Genomic DNA, 19,297 nt, shown 5'->3' on the forward strand with positions numbered 1-19,297 from the left:
ATAAAAATAAATACAATGCCAATTGCCACCCCTAAAAAAAAGCCATTAAGCATCTATGCTTCTAATGAGTTTTTTTTTTTTTTTAAACCCTCATGGTGTATACTATACATCATAAATTTAAATGTATTTTAAAATGTTTTTTCCTGGCTCAAAATATAGTAAAACAATATAGCTAAAGTGTTAAGCAAATACTTCTATCACTTAGCAATACCATTGATTCTTAATATGCAGTCTATAAACAGCTCATTGCTCCCCACCTCACTCTACCTTCTATTCCTGGAAACCACACACTTAATTTAAGGAAAGAGAAAAGTTAATTAGAGTCATATTGCGCATATTCACCATGGCATGAAGCAGGAAGTTACATAAAACAGTAAATTATGGTTGCTAAGGGAACCAGAATTTGCTATGTATTTTGGACAAAAACTTTAACTCTATTCAGGTGAATTATAGCTTAAAGAATAATACACAGAGAAAAGTACCCTGAAAAATAATTTTCTATAATAACAAATTTCATGAAAGTTTTATTCTTGCTCTAAATTGCACATCAAGAGTAGCCCAAAAAGTATTCATTTCACAAACTTTAAAAAGAGAATAAGAGTTCAATGGCATTTTCTCTATCAGACCCATTATCTGATTATTTTGATAAAATGTTGTTTGCTTAATGAAATCTGTATGTATACGAACTTTATCTTCTGATACTAAAAATGTAAAATCTGATTCATGAAATCTACTTGAGCTCTGAAATAATACTTTAAAACTCTATTTGGAATTCACTGCAGAGAATAAAATCTGCTCAAATTCTCTAGCAAAAAACAAAACAAAACAAAACAAAGGCAATGCTTTCAATGTCAAAATGAAGCAGACTTGGGAAATAAGCAGATAATTTAGGTGGTTAGAAAATAATTTTAATATGAAAATTGACAGTTCTCAATGGATGACACTGTTACCAAATCTGATCATTTTTCAGATTTTCATCGTATAAATTTTTAAAAACTGCATGTTAAAATGACCACACAAAAATTGTCCAGAAGGCCATTTTTTATGTTTATTTCTGCTGTGTTTTTTCTATTTAGTATTCTACATTGTTAACAAAATGTCACTACCACTTGGCAAACATTTCTGATGCTTCCATATTGGATAGTACAAATCAAATCTATTATTTGTAATTAAGAAGGTATATATCTTGCCAAATCATTACCATCATTAAGAAACTAAAAACCACTCTATTACTTTTGGGTTATTCACATACATAGGTTTTTCCTTTTTTTTCTGTTCATAAAGTATTATTCTGAGAAAAAAAAAGTTTAAATTGGTAGTAATTTTGCTATGTAACATAACTAGGGAGAGATTATGATTGTACATTTAAAATGTAAGTACTACATGTAAAAATAACTGTCAAATGGTAATTTTTCAAAGAGCAAATTTCACTCCCACTGAAAATGTTGCCTTGAAATCATTTCTAAGGTATAAAAGGTAAGTGCAAATAATGACATTACAAAGCATCCTGCACAATTAATTTATTTGTTTAATTTACAAATACATCTATTCTCCTGGCTACTGGCTACAGTAGTTCATAACTGAATATTTCCCCTTGTTATAGACTTTTTAATTAAAAAGAAAACATAGTACTCCCCATAGCCAAGAAAATCTAGAGATAAGAAAAAATGTTGCAAACAGCACAGATGATTATAAAAATGAAAACAGAGTATAAGAAAGACAAGAAATTTAGATACACCAAATCTGTTTTCTCTATCTTAATTGTGATCACATTACCAATTAAATCTGATAATTCCATTTTCAATTTAACACAAAGATGCTACAGAAAATAAAATATTTCTAACAATACCATCCATTCTAAAACAAGATAATTTTTAAACTTGAGAATCAAGTTTAGCTACCCAAATCACTCACTCATTTTCAGCAAACAGTATTTTTTGTTTACTCTAGGCGATTAAACTCTTCTGGCTAGTTAGAACTTCTTGGAAGCTTCTGAGCTTTTTCTCACTGATTTGCAAAATGTGTAACATGCCTTATGTACTAGAAATATTTGATTTGCAAATACGTCCCCCTTTGAAACACAGAATCATAATTTTCTCAACAGGTAGGGTACTCAATAGTCTGATGGCTTAAAGATTTTAGGGGTATACTGCATAGGTTTTAAATATCTGTTTTATTTAAAATTAAGACCAAAAACAACCATGTCTGGTTCAGAGTAAATTAAAGATCCATGGTTATTGAGTTAATTCCACATTAATGAACTTGCTGACAGGATACTTAATGCTGCATTCCAGGGGTTGCCAGCCACAGCATATGTGCGAAGGGGAAGCTGCCAGATTTCAGAGGCACTTTATTACAAAGCATCACTGCTGCCTCTGCTGCCCCCGTCTTAACAGCCTTGCTAAGAGGTCTGGGCACAGGTAGGTGTGTGCAGTTAAGCAGCAAGAGCCCAAGCTGGACACACTCAGCCACTTGTTCTGAAACGTGAATAAAGAAGAGACAGGAAGGAGGGAGAGGGAAGGCGCAAACCATAAAAAAATGAAAATAAAGGAGGAGAGGCTACATAAAGTGTGTCCTTTCCATTCTGAAGTGAGGTCAGGTGTTGAACAGGTACCTGCATTCAGCCGGAAGGAGACTCTAAAATGAACTGGCAGATGATGAGGAAAGATGAAAACCTAGCTGTCTCTCAGCAAAAACTTAAGTGAGCTCCAAACAAAACTGCAACACAATTACCCTCAACTCCCCTTTCAAGGATCTTCCCACTTTTCCACGTCCTCCTCCTTAGTCATCCGGCCTCCCTGAGTGACTTCCTGGCCATCATAGTTCATGACCCCAACCAGAAAACACCTTGCTTTTTCCTCCTGGTAACCCAAATCCCCAATGAAGATCAGTCCCTGAATTCTCTGTATTCCTCTTAGCTGTGAATGTCCAAAGAACAGATGCATTGGCGTTTCAAAAGAAAAACATCAACTGCAATGAACTGCAGTAAGGAAGGGCTTCCCTGCTCTTGGTTTACTCTTGGTTCACCTTGCATCCACTATTTCCCACTCCTCCATCCCCAGATGGAGTTCAGAGTAGTGGTTCCCAACGAGGGGCTATGTCTGCTATGTCTGCAGGTTTTTTTTTTTTTTTTTCGACAGGCAGAGTGGACAGTGAGAGAGAGAGACAGAGAGAGAAAGGTCTTCCTTTTGCTGTTGGTTTACCCTCCAATGGCTGCTGTGGGAAGCCAGGAGCCAGGTGCTTCTCCTGGTCTCCCATGGGGTGCAGGGCCCAAGCACTTGGGCCATCCTCCACTGCACTCCCTGGCCACAGCAGAGAGCTGGCCTGGAACAGAGGCAACCGGGACAGAATCCGGCGCCCCGACCAGTACTAGAAGCCGGTGTGCCAGCGCCGCAGGCGGAGGATTAGCCTAGTGAGCCACAGTGCCAGCCTGCAGGTATTTTTGATTGTCTCAACTAGGGTGATGTTGCAGGCATCTGGTGACTAGAGCCCAGGAATTCTGATGAACATCCTAAAACTCACAAGACAGCCCACCTACAACAAAGAATTAGCCAGTCCAACACATCAACAGGGCGGAGGTTAAGAAAGCCGGAGTTGGGTCCAATTTATGGCAGTGGCTTTACCACTCCATCCCTATGTCTTCTTCACCTGTGGCCACTGGAAGTCGTAAACCTCACCAAATCCCGTCACAGTGATTCACAACTTTGACCAAAGAAATCCTCCAATTTGGAGGAATTTAGGACTGGGGGAGTGGGTGGAAGAACAAAGCTACCTCAGTCAGCTGTGCGTCCCCTTCTCAGCTCCATGGCTTCCTTGTGCCTTAGCAACTAGAGTACAATTCTGTCTGCTGAACTCTATGAAAATGATGAGCAAAATTAATTCATTTCCCTTACTAGCATTCATGCCTTCTCAATACAAAAGCTAGTTTGCTTTTGATTGTTGTTGGCCCTACCTTTCAAGATACAATATTCTCTTACAAAACAGAGTATGTTTCTCAGTTTGGAATTCAGCAAGAAGAGACTGGCTGGAAAAATTTTTCGGCAGTTCTTAGCATTATGAAAATAAATATCCCCACAATTTAATTAACTGTTGAGAGACTTTGTTGGGCAAACTTTTTTAGTTGTATCTGTTTTGGTCTAGATTCAAATATACTGGGAAATACATTTTTATTCTGTACTTTATTTTCTTCATCATCTAAGCAGTTTTTGGATTTTTCTATATTAATGTGGATTATATTAGCTACAGGGAAAATAATGGGGAAAAACCAGATAAGGATGATTGAAGTGATATGCAAAAGGAAAATTACAGGTAGTATGACTTAAAGCAATCACAAAATTTGGAGTAAAGAACCCCAACTTCAAGACTTTTTCTACTAATGATGATGTTGACATTAAACTTAGATCTATGCTTATAATTCCATAATCTAGTTACAATGTAAACTGAAAACTAAAATAACTTGAAAATATTCTCTTGAAATATATATTCTTACAGAATTATGTTAGTACAGATTCTTCATGCAGGCTCTTTTCTTGAGTTATAACTCAATATAATGTTAATCTCTACAATGAATGTTTAAAATATTATGTTGATATGTAAAATGTTTAAAAACCTTAAAATATTCTGAGTTCAAGACTAGCCTGACTTTGAAAGTCTTCTATAAACTTTCTAATGAATAAAATATTAAAACTTTTAGTCAAGCTATAAAACTGTAATAGATTTTCATTTAGTAAAGGTTATACAGTCAACAGATTTTTTTTAAAATAAACAAGGAAATACCTTTCCATGAACTGTTTTGTTACTCCTGTAATTTTGTAACATATTTCAAAAGTATGCTATCAATTCAGGAGATAGTCTACACAAAATGGTCACTAGAAATCATTGTGCAAAACTGCCAGACATTAGTAACACAACCCCACCCTTCAATTCACATGGCTTTACAATAATTGCTATTATTGTTATCTCTTGCAGTTTGCTACCGACATTTTTTCTCTGAGCTGGTTGCCATCTTCCCATAAGCACTAAAGGCATGAGAACAAGAGCTTTTGTATAAAATAGCTATTGGCTTGGCAGACTGAAAAACATCAGCTTAATTCTTTGGCACACTCATTTTTATAGGATTATCTTTTTCAACAGAAATGCTCTTCCCTGCATCTGCTTTACAGGAGGTAACCCCAAAAGACTGCTTCTTTCTTGGAAACATAACTTAAATCGTCTTCATTGTATCATCATTAAAAAAAAAAAAGAAAAAAGATAGTGAATTATTTCCTAAGGCTTTTTTCTTTGGTTTTCCCTCTTCCCTTTGACATGAAAATATGAAAGCAAACTGATCTCGTGTTGTTAAGTGTTCAATTTTAGCTAATCTCAAAGAGCAAGCTGGAAATCACCCAACAGACTTACAGCACAGTTTCACATGCAACAATTGTTAGCTAAACTTCATGAGATCCATTTTTATTAATAATATATGCATACCTTTCAAAGAAAAGGTCAATTTTCAACACATTTATCTAGTCTAGACAGACCCCCAGAATCATAACTGATGGCACTCACAGATGTGCTTTTATGGTTTCCCAGACTATTCTCACAGCCTGTGGTGAAAACCAGCATTAACTTGTTTCTCTTTCACCTGACTTCCTCCCTTTTAAGCAGTAGTCCTTATACCAGTCAGTAGTATGTGCTCAGTAACTGTTAATGAATGAGTCAAATCACCTCCGTTACCAACTTTCACTGTAACCATATTCTTAACAGTCAGGGAAGATGATCAGGCCTTTTTTGGGCATTTACATTCGCAATGCATCAACAATTTCTTTTCTATCTTTAAAACCATTTTTGCTGCCTTTGCAATGTCTCAGAATTGCTGCAAATAAACCAAACATACATTCTGAAAATCTCTAACAAACGTAACCTAACATAATTTTACAAGATAATACATTTTTAAAAAGAAATGTTTGGTCAATTGAACAAGAAAGAAGGCTAAAGCTGTCCCCTCCAATTTACAAAACAGATGGACACTCACAATTCCAAAAAGCATAAGGCCATATTTTGCTTTTCCTGGACATACCAGTTAGCTCTTTCTCCTTCTTAAGACAAACAATGTCACTAAATTAAGGCTGTAGAAATTGTCATCCTATTATTCTTCCATTCGCTTAAGGAAAAATAGTACAGTTCTAATGAGTATTAGCTACCATTGGAATGAACTGTTAACTAATTCTGATTATATTAGACATAGTAAATAATTTTGTAATATAAGACCCTTTTAAATATATTATTACAAAATAAATATAACATTAAGTTCAAACAACTTAACAAAATTGAGTAGTAGTAATCCACAGTGACAACAGAAATAATCAGAAAATGAAAGCCAAGAAAATACAGTAAACCAAAGCTTCATTATCCTATCATAAGCAATAATAGCCGTTTGATAATGGAGCCCACAAGAATGCTCATAGATTTCAAATCGCCAACCTTAAAGTGAACCTTAGTGTCAGAACAACATACAGGCAGATTTGTTTGCCAGACAGGAAAGCTAAACTTAAAAAAAAAAAAAAGTTTGATTTTATATGTAGTTAGAAGACATGGTTAATTCCAAAGATTATCTTTACAACTCTATCATGGGTCGAGGAGACAAAACCTAACATTCTTCAGCCAACGTTATTCAGCTTCTATTACAATAAACTCACACTAACTTAACACTCCATATTCAACTCATTCAGCAAAAAGTAAGCTACCACAGTAAGCCATAGGCTGTTGTGCTATGAAAATAATAGTAAAGCACAAATAGGTTGAAATTAAAAATGTTTGCACCAAAAATATGTACTATTACTAATGGGGCAAAAACAAGCAAAGAACCCAAATCTAGAAAATATTAAATATGAAAAAGATTTGAGTCCAGTCCTTCATCCAAACATTATTAGTCTTAATACTTAAATAGCTATTACTCAGCCTATAACCTGGGACTGAACTCTGAATTATAAAGAAGTTTGAAATGAGCAGCTCCACAATGTATAATTAGATCTCGATTCATAGTTTCTTTAGAAGTCACTCACACTATCTTTAAAACCCAGATCTTTAACACAGATTTCTGTAAACTTTCACAGGAATTAAGATGTATAACAAAACAAGATGCATGGTACAGTTTTGGGGTTATGTGTTTTTTTCTGAATGGACAATAATAGAACTACATGAGACTAAATTAACTAACACCTGGAAGTTTGTCTGAGAAACTGAGCATCTACCTATAAACACAGACATACACACGTACTTACCATGACCTACAGATTTAATTTTCTAACCCCTTTGTGTTTTTTAAGACTCCTTGTTTGGAAATATGAAATGCTGAATTCCTTATCTTTTAATCTTGTAGTTATGACAAAACAAATACAAGTTCTTACCAGTGTTCCTCTTGTCAAAGATACTCTTTTCAAATACAATTTTAGGGAGTTAGGGGAAGGTGTTCATTCTGATCTTTAGGCCATGCCCCTATTCCAGTCAGTTTCTCATTTACAGCCAACTTCTGAATTAACAACAAAACCCACAGCCAAATGGTACACATAATCTGAAAATAATCAAAAATTTGACCTACAACATACCTATCTTATTTTACATGCAACAGTTTCATATCTTGAAGTATAAATTGTGTTAACATCTTCAGTTGTAGATTTCAAGCGATGTTAGATTATTCTATGACTGTTGTAGATGGGACTCTTTAGTGTGTGCATGGGTCTTAAGTCTGTGTCTCTAAATGAAGTTGGTTCTCAGTATAGTGCTCATTTGCAGTTTGGACTAGATCATTGATTCTCAAAGTGTGGTCCCTGGAACAGCAACACCATCATCACCAAAAAAAAAAAAAAAAAAAAAAAACATACTGAAGGAAAATCATGAGATTCTAGCACCATGTAAGAAATTGGAGCAAGGGCTCTGAATTAATGTGTTTTAACCTGTAGATTTTGCTATGTAGTCAAGTTTGAGAATCTCTAGACTAGCTGACCCCTAGAGTCTCTTCAAACCATCAAACTCTTTAATTAAAGTATCTCATCTAGAACCAAGACCGTGTTCTGTTAAATGCATTCAATCATGGCTTTTAGCCAGCACAAAACACTAAAATCAAAAATACCATATTCCATAATATTGAAAACTTTGCTAGTTTCAGACAAAACTTACATTAGCAAACTTTTGTCAGTTAAGCAGACACTGTGACAAATGTTTGATACCATTTTAACAGCAGTGACTTTCAACAGAAATCTTGGTTCTCTTCATATTTATAACATAGAAACTTATCCCAGCTGTTGTGAAAAAAAGAAAGAATGCTTTTATGACAGTTAAGGTGCAGGCATTTTGCATCTACTTCTCAGGATCAGTTGCCGTATAGAACTTTTTTCCATTTTCAACATCCCTCCTGTGAGGAACACTGGAATAGAGCACAAGAGGGTACCCAGAAAAAAAAAAATATATCTGAACAGTTCAAATAAGTGAGGCATTTTAGGATTCCCACTTGCAAGAAAAATTAACACATCAGGAAGAATGAAGTTCCATACATTTAAGGAATTTTAACCTCGACTAGATCTGGCCCCACAATGTGATTCAATGAAATTTACTGCAACAGTCAGCAATGTGGAAATTATTTCATCTAAGCAATCCCAAAGAGGGAAACATTATACTTGGGATGACACCTTTAACTTTCCCCAGGCTTTTAGTAAAGGACAAAAAGAAACTTTTGAAATGAGGTAAAACCAAGATGACTGTCAGGGACCAAAAGGAAAAGCTGTTTTAAAAAACAGCAGGGGTCAAGTGTAAAAGTCAGCGTTTGCTCCCCCAGATAGACTCCTTTCCCACCCAATTTCTGTTTTGACAGGTGATTGCCTTGCAGCAAACCCCTCCCTCCCTGACTCACTTCCTCCAACACTCTTAAGTCAGCCTAAGGCTTCCTTGCAAACAAATGCTTTTATCTCTTCACACCATAATACCAGGAGTTCTCACTAGCCAAATAAACTGGCATAGTCTTCAAGAGCTGCTTTTTTCTCAAGAAAAAAATCTAGTTTCTTTCAATTTTGCCAAGAAAACAGTGGGGAATGTCAAAAACCTCAGAGCTACTATTTTTTCTGCTCTAGGTGCAGAAAAATTGCTTTCACTGAGAATCCAAAAGGCATTCTATTTTACAGTATTCAGTAAAAGCATATTAAAATCTTCAGTTCTGCCATCTTAGACCTCTAAAGAATTTAGTCATGCAAGTGACTAAATCCTGTGCGAAGGTGATTAATGCACCCACAACCTATTTCATTTCCCTTTCCAATTTTCCACTTCCAAATAATTCCTGTCAGTATATACATTTCTGAAATTAGTTAGATACTTGGCAGCATCTTATGTCAAAAGCTTCCAAAAAATAAAAAAATAAACACAATCACCAAGTGTCTTTTAAAAAAATATCCTTCAGGCAGTACTTGACACATTGTCACAATTTTTCAACACTGTAGTCCCCCCTTAAGCCACTAAATTTACTCAAATCCAAGAATGAATCTTTGTCAAGGCCGAGGTTTGAGCAGTTTCTCAATTTCTACATTTAGAATACTTGTAATATTGCCTTCTAATTATGATTGATAGTAAAGGTGAGATCAGAGGTTTTAAAAAAAAATAGGTAATAGGATCAACACAGGCAAAATTCTCTGTTCTTCTACCCTAGGGAAATACTGAGATGCCCACTGGGCAAAAAGAAGAAAAAAGAAAAAGAAAATTCAGGCGAGATTTTACTACCCCTGTAAAGAAACATGTGTCCTGTAATTCCTTTTGGTTTTGTCAAGGAAATATATCCCTTTTTTTCCAAAAAGACTCTTTAGATTTCAGCTACACTTCACAGACCTAATGTATATCAGGTACGATTTATATACAACCACAGACTTTTTTTTATTCTACAGGCTATATTAGTGACTAAAGAACTCATTAACAAAAATAAGAAATAAAAGCTCACACTGCCTCCTACTGTTAGAAGCAAAGAGTTCAAATATGGTCCAGGAACTGCACAGTGTAAAGAAAGCAAAGTAACTGTCTTGGCCTGTTTTCTTCTTTTTCTTTTAAACCTAATAATCTATTTCTAAGCCAAAACTTGAAAGCGGTTGAGATGTCTAAGCCGTAAAAATACAATGCAAAAAAAAAGAAAAAAAAAGGCACAAGATGTGACTTCAGAATTGGAAACCATCTTTCCCAAACATGCTTTGCACTTAATGTGTGGTTAAAAAAGAAAGAAAAATTAAAAAGTGCCATCCCACTTCCCCAGACGGATAAATGGTTCCTTCCCCAGGGCCAAGGCAGCAGCAGTTGGTTTCTCCCCTTCCCTACCTACAGGGAAGTGCTCTGTATCTGAGCCGGTTCAGCACAACTGCTCCTCAGGCAGTCAGGTGACCTGGCCAGACCCAGGGCTTCCTACACCTGGCAGATCTCCTCCCTATTTAAGTGAGAAGTAACATCACCAGCTTGTCACCAAGCTTCAAATTTTGGCAAACAACTCTGGAGAGCATCATGCACCTATACCTGTCCAACTCAGCCATGACACTGCATTAAATCGTTGAATACGAAACACAGAAACACAAACAATAATTCTGGGTTTGTTTCTTTTAAAATGACATTTGTATTAAAAGTCTTAAAACGAAGAGACAATGATGAAACACATGGAATTAAAAATTACAATTAGAATTCCCTTGGTACATCACAACAGTAAAATTTTGCTCTTTGCTTCTGGAGGTACACCCTATAACAGATAATTAAAAAAAGTAAAAATAATATAAAAAAGGAGCTAAATACCTGAACATTGGAACAAAATGAAGCCAAGAAAACAAAACAAAAAAAAGAAACCCATTGCAAAACATGGCAATTACATTTTAAAGGCTGAAAATAATAAAGAAATTCACTGAACAACAGGTCCTATTGTCCTGGCTCCTTCAGGAAGATTACTGAAAGGAAACTGAGAAGTGGTTGGGGGATAGCAGATTCTGGGGTATGATGGGAAGTTCACAGGTTGGCACCGGCTGGAACAGCTGAGTTTTGAAGGCACTCTGCAGACACAGGGGTGCTGGGGGCCCTGAATCACATTGACAAAGTCCTGGTACTGTATTTGTAAAAGCAAGTCATTAAAATCTGTTACTGCCAACCAAAAAAAAAAAAAAAAAAAAAAAAAAAGAAAGAAAGAAAAACCTAAAAGCTAAATTTATAAAACACACACGCGCGCGCACACACACACACACAAATAGTACACAAGAAAATGTGCAGATCTGTAACATTTTTTTTCACAGCTGATAAAAAAAAATACTACCATTCTCCCCCAGGCTCCCCTTTGATACAGTAGGTAAACAAAATAGATTTTTTTTTTCCACAAATATCAGCAGACACTTTCTGGCACCCCACACTGTATTGGCATCAGTGTTAACAGTCCCAGTTCAGATGTGCAATACTTCAGATTGGATACACTGTAACAAGAATCCAACTTTGCATAGACATCCTCAGAATCGCAATCAGTCACAGGGTCGCCCTTCCAAGCTGGCAGAAAAGGAACCCGATCTTAAATTCCAGCTACTCCTGGAAAACAAGGGAAAAACACACACACACACAAACACACACAAAAGTTTCTTCCTCCTCCTTGCTCCTTCATATGGTTCTCCCGGACTTCCTTCCACGTATTTAAAACTTGGAAATAGAAAACAGTTGTTGTTACCCCCCCAACACACACACACACAAAAACGGACACCCCCTCCTCCTCCTTCCCCGGCACTTCCTTCCCTTCCCCCCTTCCCCCATCTTTTTCCAGGCTGAAACTTTTGCTTGCCGGGTGGGTGTCAGACTGCCAATAACTGCGCCTTCGGGGGAGGGGGGAGGGGGGAGGAAACGGGCGTCAACCAAAATCAATGAGGAACGTACATGCTGCAAAGAGCCCCAATTTCCACCACGGTGTCGGCTGGGCAGGACGGGGCGCTCCCTCGGACACGGGGCGTGGAGGCCAGCGTGGGGGGGAGGGGGGGAGGCTCCTGGGGACGCCCTGGCCACTGCAAAGTCGTCTCCCATCTCAAAGCCGGACGAGAAATCCCACGGGGAGAGTCGGTGCGTTTGGCTTTTGTGCGCGGAGCGCGGCCCGGGGGGCGCGTGGCGGCCGCGGCGCCTCAGAGGATCACGCAGGCCGAGCAGCAGCCCTCGTCGCCGTTGGGCTGCGCCGCGTAGTTCATCTGCCGCACGATCTCGGCGAACAGCTCGTCCACCGAGGCTTTGTTTTTGGCCGACGTCTCCATGAAGGGGCAGCTCCACTCCTCGGCCAGGGCCTTGCCCTCGCCGTACGAGACCTCGCGCTCGCCTTCCAGGTCCACCTTGTTGCCCACCAGGATCATGGGCACGCGCTCGTACCGCTTCACGCGGATGATCTGGTCCCGCATGGGCTTGATGTCCTGGAAGCTCTGCTGGTTGACGAGGCTGTAGACGAGGATGAAGCCCTGGCCGTTCTTGATGTACAGGTCCCGCATGGACGCGAACTGCTCGGTGCCCGCCGTGTCCAGGATCTCCAGCACCGACGGCGACGAGTCCACCTCGATCTCCTTGCGGTAGAAGTCCTCGATGGTGGGGTCGTACTTCTCGATGAAGGAGCCCGTCACGAACTGCACGGTGAGCGCGGACTTGCCCACGCCGCCCGAGCCCAGCACCACCACTTTGTACTCTCTCATGGCTCCGTCAGCACTCGCCAGGCGCCCGCCGCGGCCCCGTCGGGGCTGCGCGCCGCGGAGGGCTGGGCTGGGCGGCCGGACCGCTCCGCCGCCTCAGCGCCGCAGGAGACACCCGGGAGACCGCGGCCGAGCGGCGCGGGGCGCGCGGATCTCCGAGCGGGGGCCGCGCGCCCGGCCGGCCGGCGGCGGCGGCGGCGGCGCGTCCCTGGGGCGCGGGTCCGGGGCCCCGCAGCGGTCGGCGGCGGACCAGAGGACAATGCCGGCAGCCTAAGGCACGGCGACGGCTGCAGCCCCTCGTCGCAGCAGCCGGCGAGCGCTGGGCAGCGGTGGTGGCGGGCTGCGGAGGCGGCTGCTAATTGCGCGCCGGACCGGGACACTCGTGGCATGAGTCCCCGCGGAACGTGCGCCCACCACCGCGGCCCATCGCGCTCTCGCCTGCAGCCTCCGCGGGGCGAGGGCTTCCTACTCGCCGCGCGCAGCCCGGCCCTCCCCGCCCGCGCGAGCATGCCCAGTGCGCCGCAGGCCGCGCCCCGCCCGAGCGGCCGCTCCGGGTTTTCTGCGGGGCCGAGCCGAGAGGGCGGGGCTGGGGGCGGGGCTTGCGAGCGGAGTCGCCGGGAGTGGAGGCGGGGCGACGCGAGCTTGTGGGACTGCAGCAGGCACACTGCGGGGGAATGGGGCGGCAGAGGGGCTTGGCGTGCTCGAACGCGAGCGCTAAGGCCCGGCGAGCCAAGAGAGCGCGCTTGCGGAATCCCATGACCAAAGGCCGGTGCAGGCCGCCAGAAGCGCGGACCGCGGACCGGACCGCTGCAGGTGCGGGCTGGGCAGAGCAGCCCCCGAAGCCCTGGCAAAGCCCTTGGTAAGCCGTTGTCCCCGGAAACGCTGCTCCGCCAGTTCCCGGGACAGAGCGAACGGGGTGTAACTCTAGTGCCTTGGGTCACTGTCCCCATCCGAGAACAAACAGCTTCTGGGGAACCCGCGGCTCCATCCCAGCAGAGTCCCAGAGGGTCCCGCCCACCTCCTCCCCCACTGTGCTGCGGCCAAAACCCGGAGCCCGGATCTGACAGTGCCGGCGGCCCGCAGTTAGGGCATGCTCAGTCGGCAGAGCAGGTTTTTTGGGGCTTGGAAGTAGGAAGCTTGGTGCAGCTCACACCCACACGCCAGCTCAAATTACTTCTCCCAGACTCCGCACTCATTGGTCCCAGGACGTGAGTCGCACACCCCCGAAGGGCCTCCCATTGGCTGCCGCCAAGGGTCTCTCCGGTGCGGCTGCCTCATTGGCTGAAAAGTAGCCTCCGCCGGCGATTGGGTATTTATAGAGATTGAGCGGCGAGGTGGAGGCCCAGCTGTTCCTTCTCCGCGGCTCCCCGCCCCCTTCCTCCCACTCCCCCACCCCAACCCAGTCGTTTGGAAGCGGAGAGTGAAAAAAGGAATTTAGGCGGGGTGCGCAGAACTAAATATAGCCCTTTGTGGCTGTTTTCGAGAGCGTCTGACTCGCCCGGTCACGACTGTCCCGTCCAGGGTGCAGAAGGGGCTGGTGACAGTGGCCCGCGCGCGAGGACCTGCAAAGTTTGCCAGGGCTCCGCAGCGAGGGCGGCGGGGCTGCGATGAGCAACGGGCGCTGGAGGGCTAGGGGGGCTGCCCTGGCTTGCCTTTTCCCTAGCATCCTCGCTGTCGGGCGCGCAGTTGCTGGACTGGGCTCGGCTCGCGTCCCCGCTCCTGGGAGGAGCTGGGGAGCTGCCTCGACCTGCCCCGAGCCTGCGCGATGCCCGGCCGAGCAGAGGTGTCGGGACCTGCCCAGCAGACTTGGCCTTGGCAGCTGCGCCCCAGGGCGAGGGCGAGGGCGAGGGCGTGGGCAGGCAGCAGCGCTGCGTCAGCCCTGTCCTGCCTTTCTTAGCCGATGCCACTGCCCTCCGGTTTAAAACACCGGCATCACAGGGCTGAGCCGGGCCGGGCGGGGACTCCTGGTTTCAGTTCCCGGTGTGTCGTGACTCAACAGCCACGCTTTGCGAGTTCACCGTCTTCAAAGCCCTGCGCGTGGCGCGCACCCTGCAGGTCCGCGGCGAGAATGGCGAAGTGTGCACCTGCAACCCTGAGGGGAGACGGGGCGGGGGGGGGGGGGGGGGGCTTTCACCTTGACCGTCAAGAGTGCCGGGATATAAATGTGCTTATATAACTGTCCAGAAGAACCTCTGCAAGGCACACTGACCTGGATGAACCCCAGCGGGCTATTCCCAGTGTCTAACCTCTGCCAGGCATTTTTGCATGCCTTGTTTCAGCTACTCCTCCTCCTCCTTACTGTTGTACTCTTTCTGAAGATGAGGAGACGGAAGCCCTGAGATACTGAGTCACTTGCCTGCAGTGTCAAAGCTGAGATGGCAACTCAGGAGTCTGGCTGCAGTCTGGCTTCGTGACCATTGGGCCGGTCCGCTTTCTCACAAGAACGTTCTCACATTACTCTTGCTCAGGTTCAGTCTAGTGGTGTGACCAGGCTGACGCATAAGCACAAGCCAGAGCACCTGTGCCCTGATCCGCCCTCTGGTTTTCCGGCAGTGCCAGTGTGCTTTATCCTAGGGTCAAGGTGGTGGCCCATATGGGGGCCGAGCCCTCCTGTAGACCAAACTCTGGATCGGCCAAACTCTGGCCTGGAATGCTCCACCTAAATGGTGCCAACCCCACCTCCAGGATCTTCTCAAGACTGAATTCCCTGCTGTGTCCCAGAGGTGGCTCTTTGTAGGAATATGGACAGAAGTTGGGCCTGTGGGTAGAGGTACACACTAAAGCTGCTCTGGGCACCTTCTAGTACAGGGAGAGGGGACAGCTGGGATCAGACTTAACTTTCCTGGCATCTTCCTGGCTGACTGTTGGGGCCATGGTGAGAGAAGGTTGGGACCCCAGGGTTCCAATTCTGCTGTGGTCTCTCTGTTGTAAAACAAAAGCAAAAAACCAAACAGCAGTTATCAAATAGAGATTTGATGAGTAGGTTCACCAGAGTCCAGGAATTTGTAATTCATACTTGGTTGTCCAGGTTGCTGTGGAGAGGTCTTTGTCATGGTGTGGGAATAGATAAGATTTTGTTTAAACGTCTGTTCTCTTGATCTGTAACATAATTAAATGAATGTCATGTGCAGCTCTATTCGTACCCTTGCCCACAGAGTTGGCAAGTTGAATGTGATGTAGCAGAAAATGCTTTGCTCTTAGAGGCCTGGTGTCTAATTCTCAATGATTGAATAGCAGCTATTTGAAGCCTTGAGCGACTCTCTTAAGCTCTCCTGACCTTAGTTTCTCTATCCATAAAATGATGAAAATCCAAAAAGTTCCTCTACCCACCTAGCTGCACAAGGAAGTTGGGAGAGAATCATATCACCAAGCCCCTCATCTTGCAGCATGGAGAGCTGAGCAGAATGAGGACCTTGGTATCCTACTTGTTCTTCCCATGGTGCCAGACTATCTATAATAATAATAGGTATGGAGCCGGCACTGTGGGATACTGGGCTAAGCCTCTGCCTGCGGTGCCAGCATCCCATATGGCTGCAGGTTCAAGTTCTGGCTGCTCCTCTTCTAATCCAGCTCTCTGATGTGGTCTGGGAAAGCAGCAGAAGAAGATGGACCAAGTTTTTGGGCCCCTGCACACATGTAGGAGACCCAAAAGAAGCTCCTGGCTACTGGCTTTGGATCAGCCCAACTCTGGCCATTGAGACCATTTAAGGAGTAAACCAGCAGATGGAAGACCATTCCGTCACTCCTTTCTATATGTAACTCTACCTTTCAAAATAAATAAGTAAAATCTTTAAAAATATATATAGATATAACTGATTTCAAAAAAATAACAAGTAGATCCGATACATGCGTCCAATTACTACCCAGCCCTAGCTGGGAGAGCTCATCCTGAAGATTACAAGTTACCATACAACTAGGTATTACTGAACCCTGTTGGCCTTGTTGGGACCAGAAATGTGCCACAGTTTGAGTACTTTCCATTAGGAATTCCTTTCAGTTATTATTATTATTATTAGAAAGAGTTAGAGAGAGAGGAGACACGGAGACAGAGAGAGATCTTCCATCCATTGGTTCACTCCCCAAATGGCTGCAACAGCCTGAGCTGGATCAGATTGAAGCTAGAAGCCAGAAGCTTCATCTGGGTCTCCCACATGGGTATAGGAACCCAAGCACTTGGGCCATCTTCCGCTGCTTTTCCAGGCACATTAGCAGGGAACTGGATCAGAAGTAGAGCAGCCAGGACCTGAAATGGCCCTACAGGTGGCTACTCGGCCGCATTAGGGATTCTTTTTTTTTTTTTTTTTTTTTTTTTTTTGACAGGCAGAGTGGACGGTGAGAGAGAGAGAGACAGAGAGAAAGGTCTTCCTTTGCCGTTGGTTCACCCTCCAATGGCCGCCGCAGCAGGCGCGCTGCGGCCGGCACACCACGCTGATCTGATGGCAAGAGCCAGGTGCTTATCCTGCTCTCCCATGGCGTGCAGGGCCCAAGGACTTGGGCCATCCTCCACTGCACTCCCTGGCCACAGCAGAGAGCTAGCCTGGAAGAGGGGCAACCGGGACAGAATCCAGCGCCCTGACCGGCACTAGAACCTGGTGTGCCGGTGCCACAAGGCGGAGGATTAGCCTAGTGAGCCGCGGCACTGGCCCATTAGGGATTCTTTAACAATAATTTGTGTTATACTCACATGGTCTCCCACAGAAAGGGGCTCTGAGATTCAAAATAATGCAAAGAAGGGCTGGCTTTGAGGCCTGGTAGGTTAAGCATCTGCCTGGGTGCTGGTTTGTGTTCTGGCTGCTCCACTTTTGATCCAGCTCCCTGCTGATGACCTGGGAAAGTAGTAGAGGATGGCTCAAGTGCTTGGGCCTCTTGCACCCATGTAGAAGACCTGGAAGAAGCTCCTGGCTCCTGGCTTCAGATAGGCTCAGTTCTGACCATTGCATCCATTTAAGGAGTGAGCCAGAGGATCTCTCTCTCTTCCTCTCTCTCTCTCTAACTCTACCTCTCAAGTAAATAAATAAATATTTTTAAAAAATGATGCAAAAAATTGTTAATGAAAAAATTTCTGTGGCTGGTCACTTCTTCCTGTGATAATTGGTAGGAATCTTTTTGTAAACACTTGCAGAATGAAACATTTTCTGACTGTGCCGTTATTAATTACATGTCTAAATCTGGTCACTTTAAGTACCAGATGAGTTATGTAAAGGTGGGGCCGATGGCTGGTTTATTTCTACAGCCCTATCTGTTCCTCACAACATTTAGTTCAACACGAGGTCCTCAATATTTATTGGTGAATATATGAATGATACTTCATTATTTTCCCAAACTCTGTCTATGGTGAAAGATTGTAGCAGTCCTTGGTGAGATACCAGGTTTCCTGGATCCATAGGGTATCCATAGGATACCTTTCTTTCAGTCCCCTGAGTCATAAAGGTACTGGAGCTGTCAAAGCCTGGTCTTAATTGGGTAGCAAGAATCAGTGCTATCTTAGGGAAAGATACCAGAGCTTCCAATGGGTGAATGCTTGCCCTGAGGATGACTTAACATTTTCAGATCACAGGAAAAGGCATTTTGGGGAAACAATCCAAAGGAAAAGCTACCAGGTGAGAACAGCTTTACCTTGGTCACTGAAAGGTGCCTTAACGGGGACTCCATCTGTAAGCTTTGCTCTGAGTGCTATTGTTCAGCTGCTTGCAAGACACTGGGGTTGGGCTTTCAAAGAATTAGCTTTGTTTGCACATGCACTCTTTAAATCCTCAAGAAAATAAGTTCTCACCTGTGTCTTCATTTATGTAAGTAAGTAAAGGTTCATTTCACAACATTCACAGTTTAGCTAGTGGCACCTATTAGATAAACCAGAAAGTCTAAAAACACCAAGGGCAAGTTGACAGTGACTGTGTATCATCATTTTAAAGTGAAAGCAAGAATATAGGATTGTGTTTGCAGTATTTATTCAGTAACTGAAAATGTTATAAGCACATACCCACTAGCAGATTTAGACTGTTTTGTTTTATGAGTGTCCTTTTTCATTGTTGTTGTTCTAATTTAAAAGACAGCAAGACAGAAAAAGAGAAAGAGGAGAGGGATCTCCCAGATGGTGGTTCACTCTGCACAATAGCCAGAGCTGTTCCAGGCTGAAGGCTGGAGCTCAGAACACTATCTGGGTATCCTACATGGGTGGCAAGAGTTTATTTGAGCCATGATCTGCCCTGTCCTAGGTGTACATTAGCAGGAAGCTGGAATCAAAAGTGGAGTCAGGGCCGGCGCCGTGGCTCACTAGGCTAATCCTCCACCTGCGGCACTGGCACACCGGGTTCTAGTCCCGGTCAGGGCGCCGGTTCTGCCCCGGTTGCTCCTCTTCCAGTCCAGCTCTCTGCTGTGGCCCGGGAGTGCAGTGGAGGATGGCCCAAGTGCTTGGGCCCTGCACCCCATGGGAGACCAGGAGAAGCACTTGGCTCCTGGCTTCAGATCAGCGTGGTGCGCCGGCCACAGTGCGCCGGCCGCGGCAGCCATTGGAGGGTGAACCAACAGCAAAAGGAAGACCTTTCTCTCTGTCTCTCTCTCACACTGTCCACTCTGCCTGTCAAAAAAACAAAAGTGGAGTCAGGACTTTT

The 19,297-nt window shown here is 43.8% G+C and overlaps 1 protein-coding gene across 1 annotated transcript; it reads right to left on the reverse strand.

Moving 5' to 3' along the window:
• Positions 1 to 1,505: 1,505 nt before the first annotated feature.
• RAP2B (RAP2B, member of RAS oncogene family) lies at positions 1,506 to 13,159 on the reverse strand. Its single transcript, XM_070072619.1, has one exon. It carries the CDS (start codon positions 12,687 to 12,689, stop codon positions 12,138 to 12,140), a length of 552 nt encoding a protein of 183 aa, XP_069928720.1. The 5' UTR covers positions 12,690 to 13,159; the 3' UTR covers positions 1,506 to 12,137.
• Between the last annotated feature and the right edge of the window lie 6,138 nt (positions 13,160 to 19,297).

The sequence above is a fragment of the Oryctolagus cuniculus genome, chromosome 4 (assembly GCF_964237555.1).
Source record: "Oryctolagus cuniculus chromosome 4, mOryCun1.1, whole genome shotgun sequence".
Lineage (NCBI taxonomy): Eukaryota > Metazoa > Chordata > Mammalia > Lagomorpha > Leporidae > Oryctolagus > Oryctolagus cuniculus.

What these genes read in the sequence shown, in the direction of transcription:
- RAP2B (XM_070072619.1), bottom strand. Translation starts at nt 12,689, where the DNA reads ATGAGAGAGTACAAAGTGGTGGTGCTGGGCTCGGGCGGCGTGGGCAAG.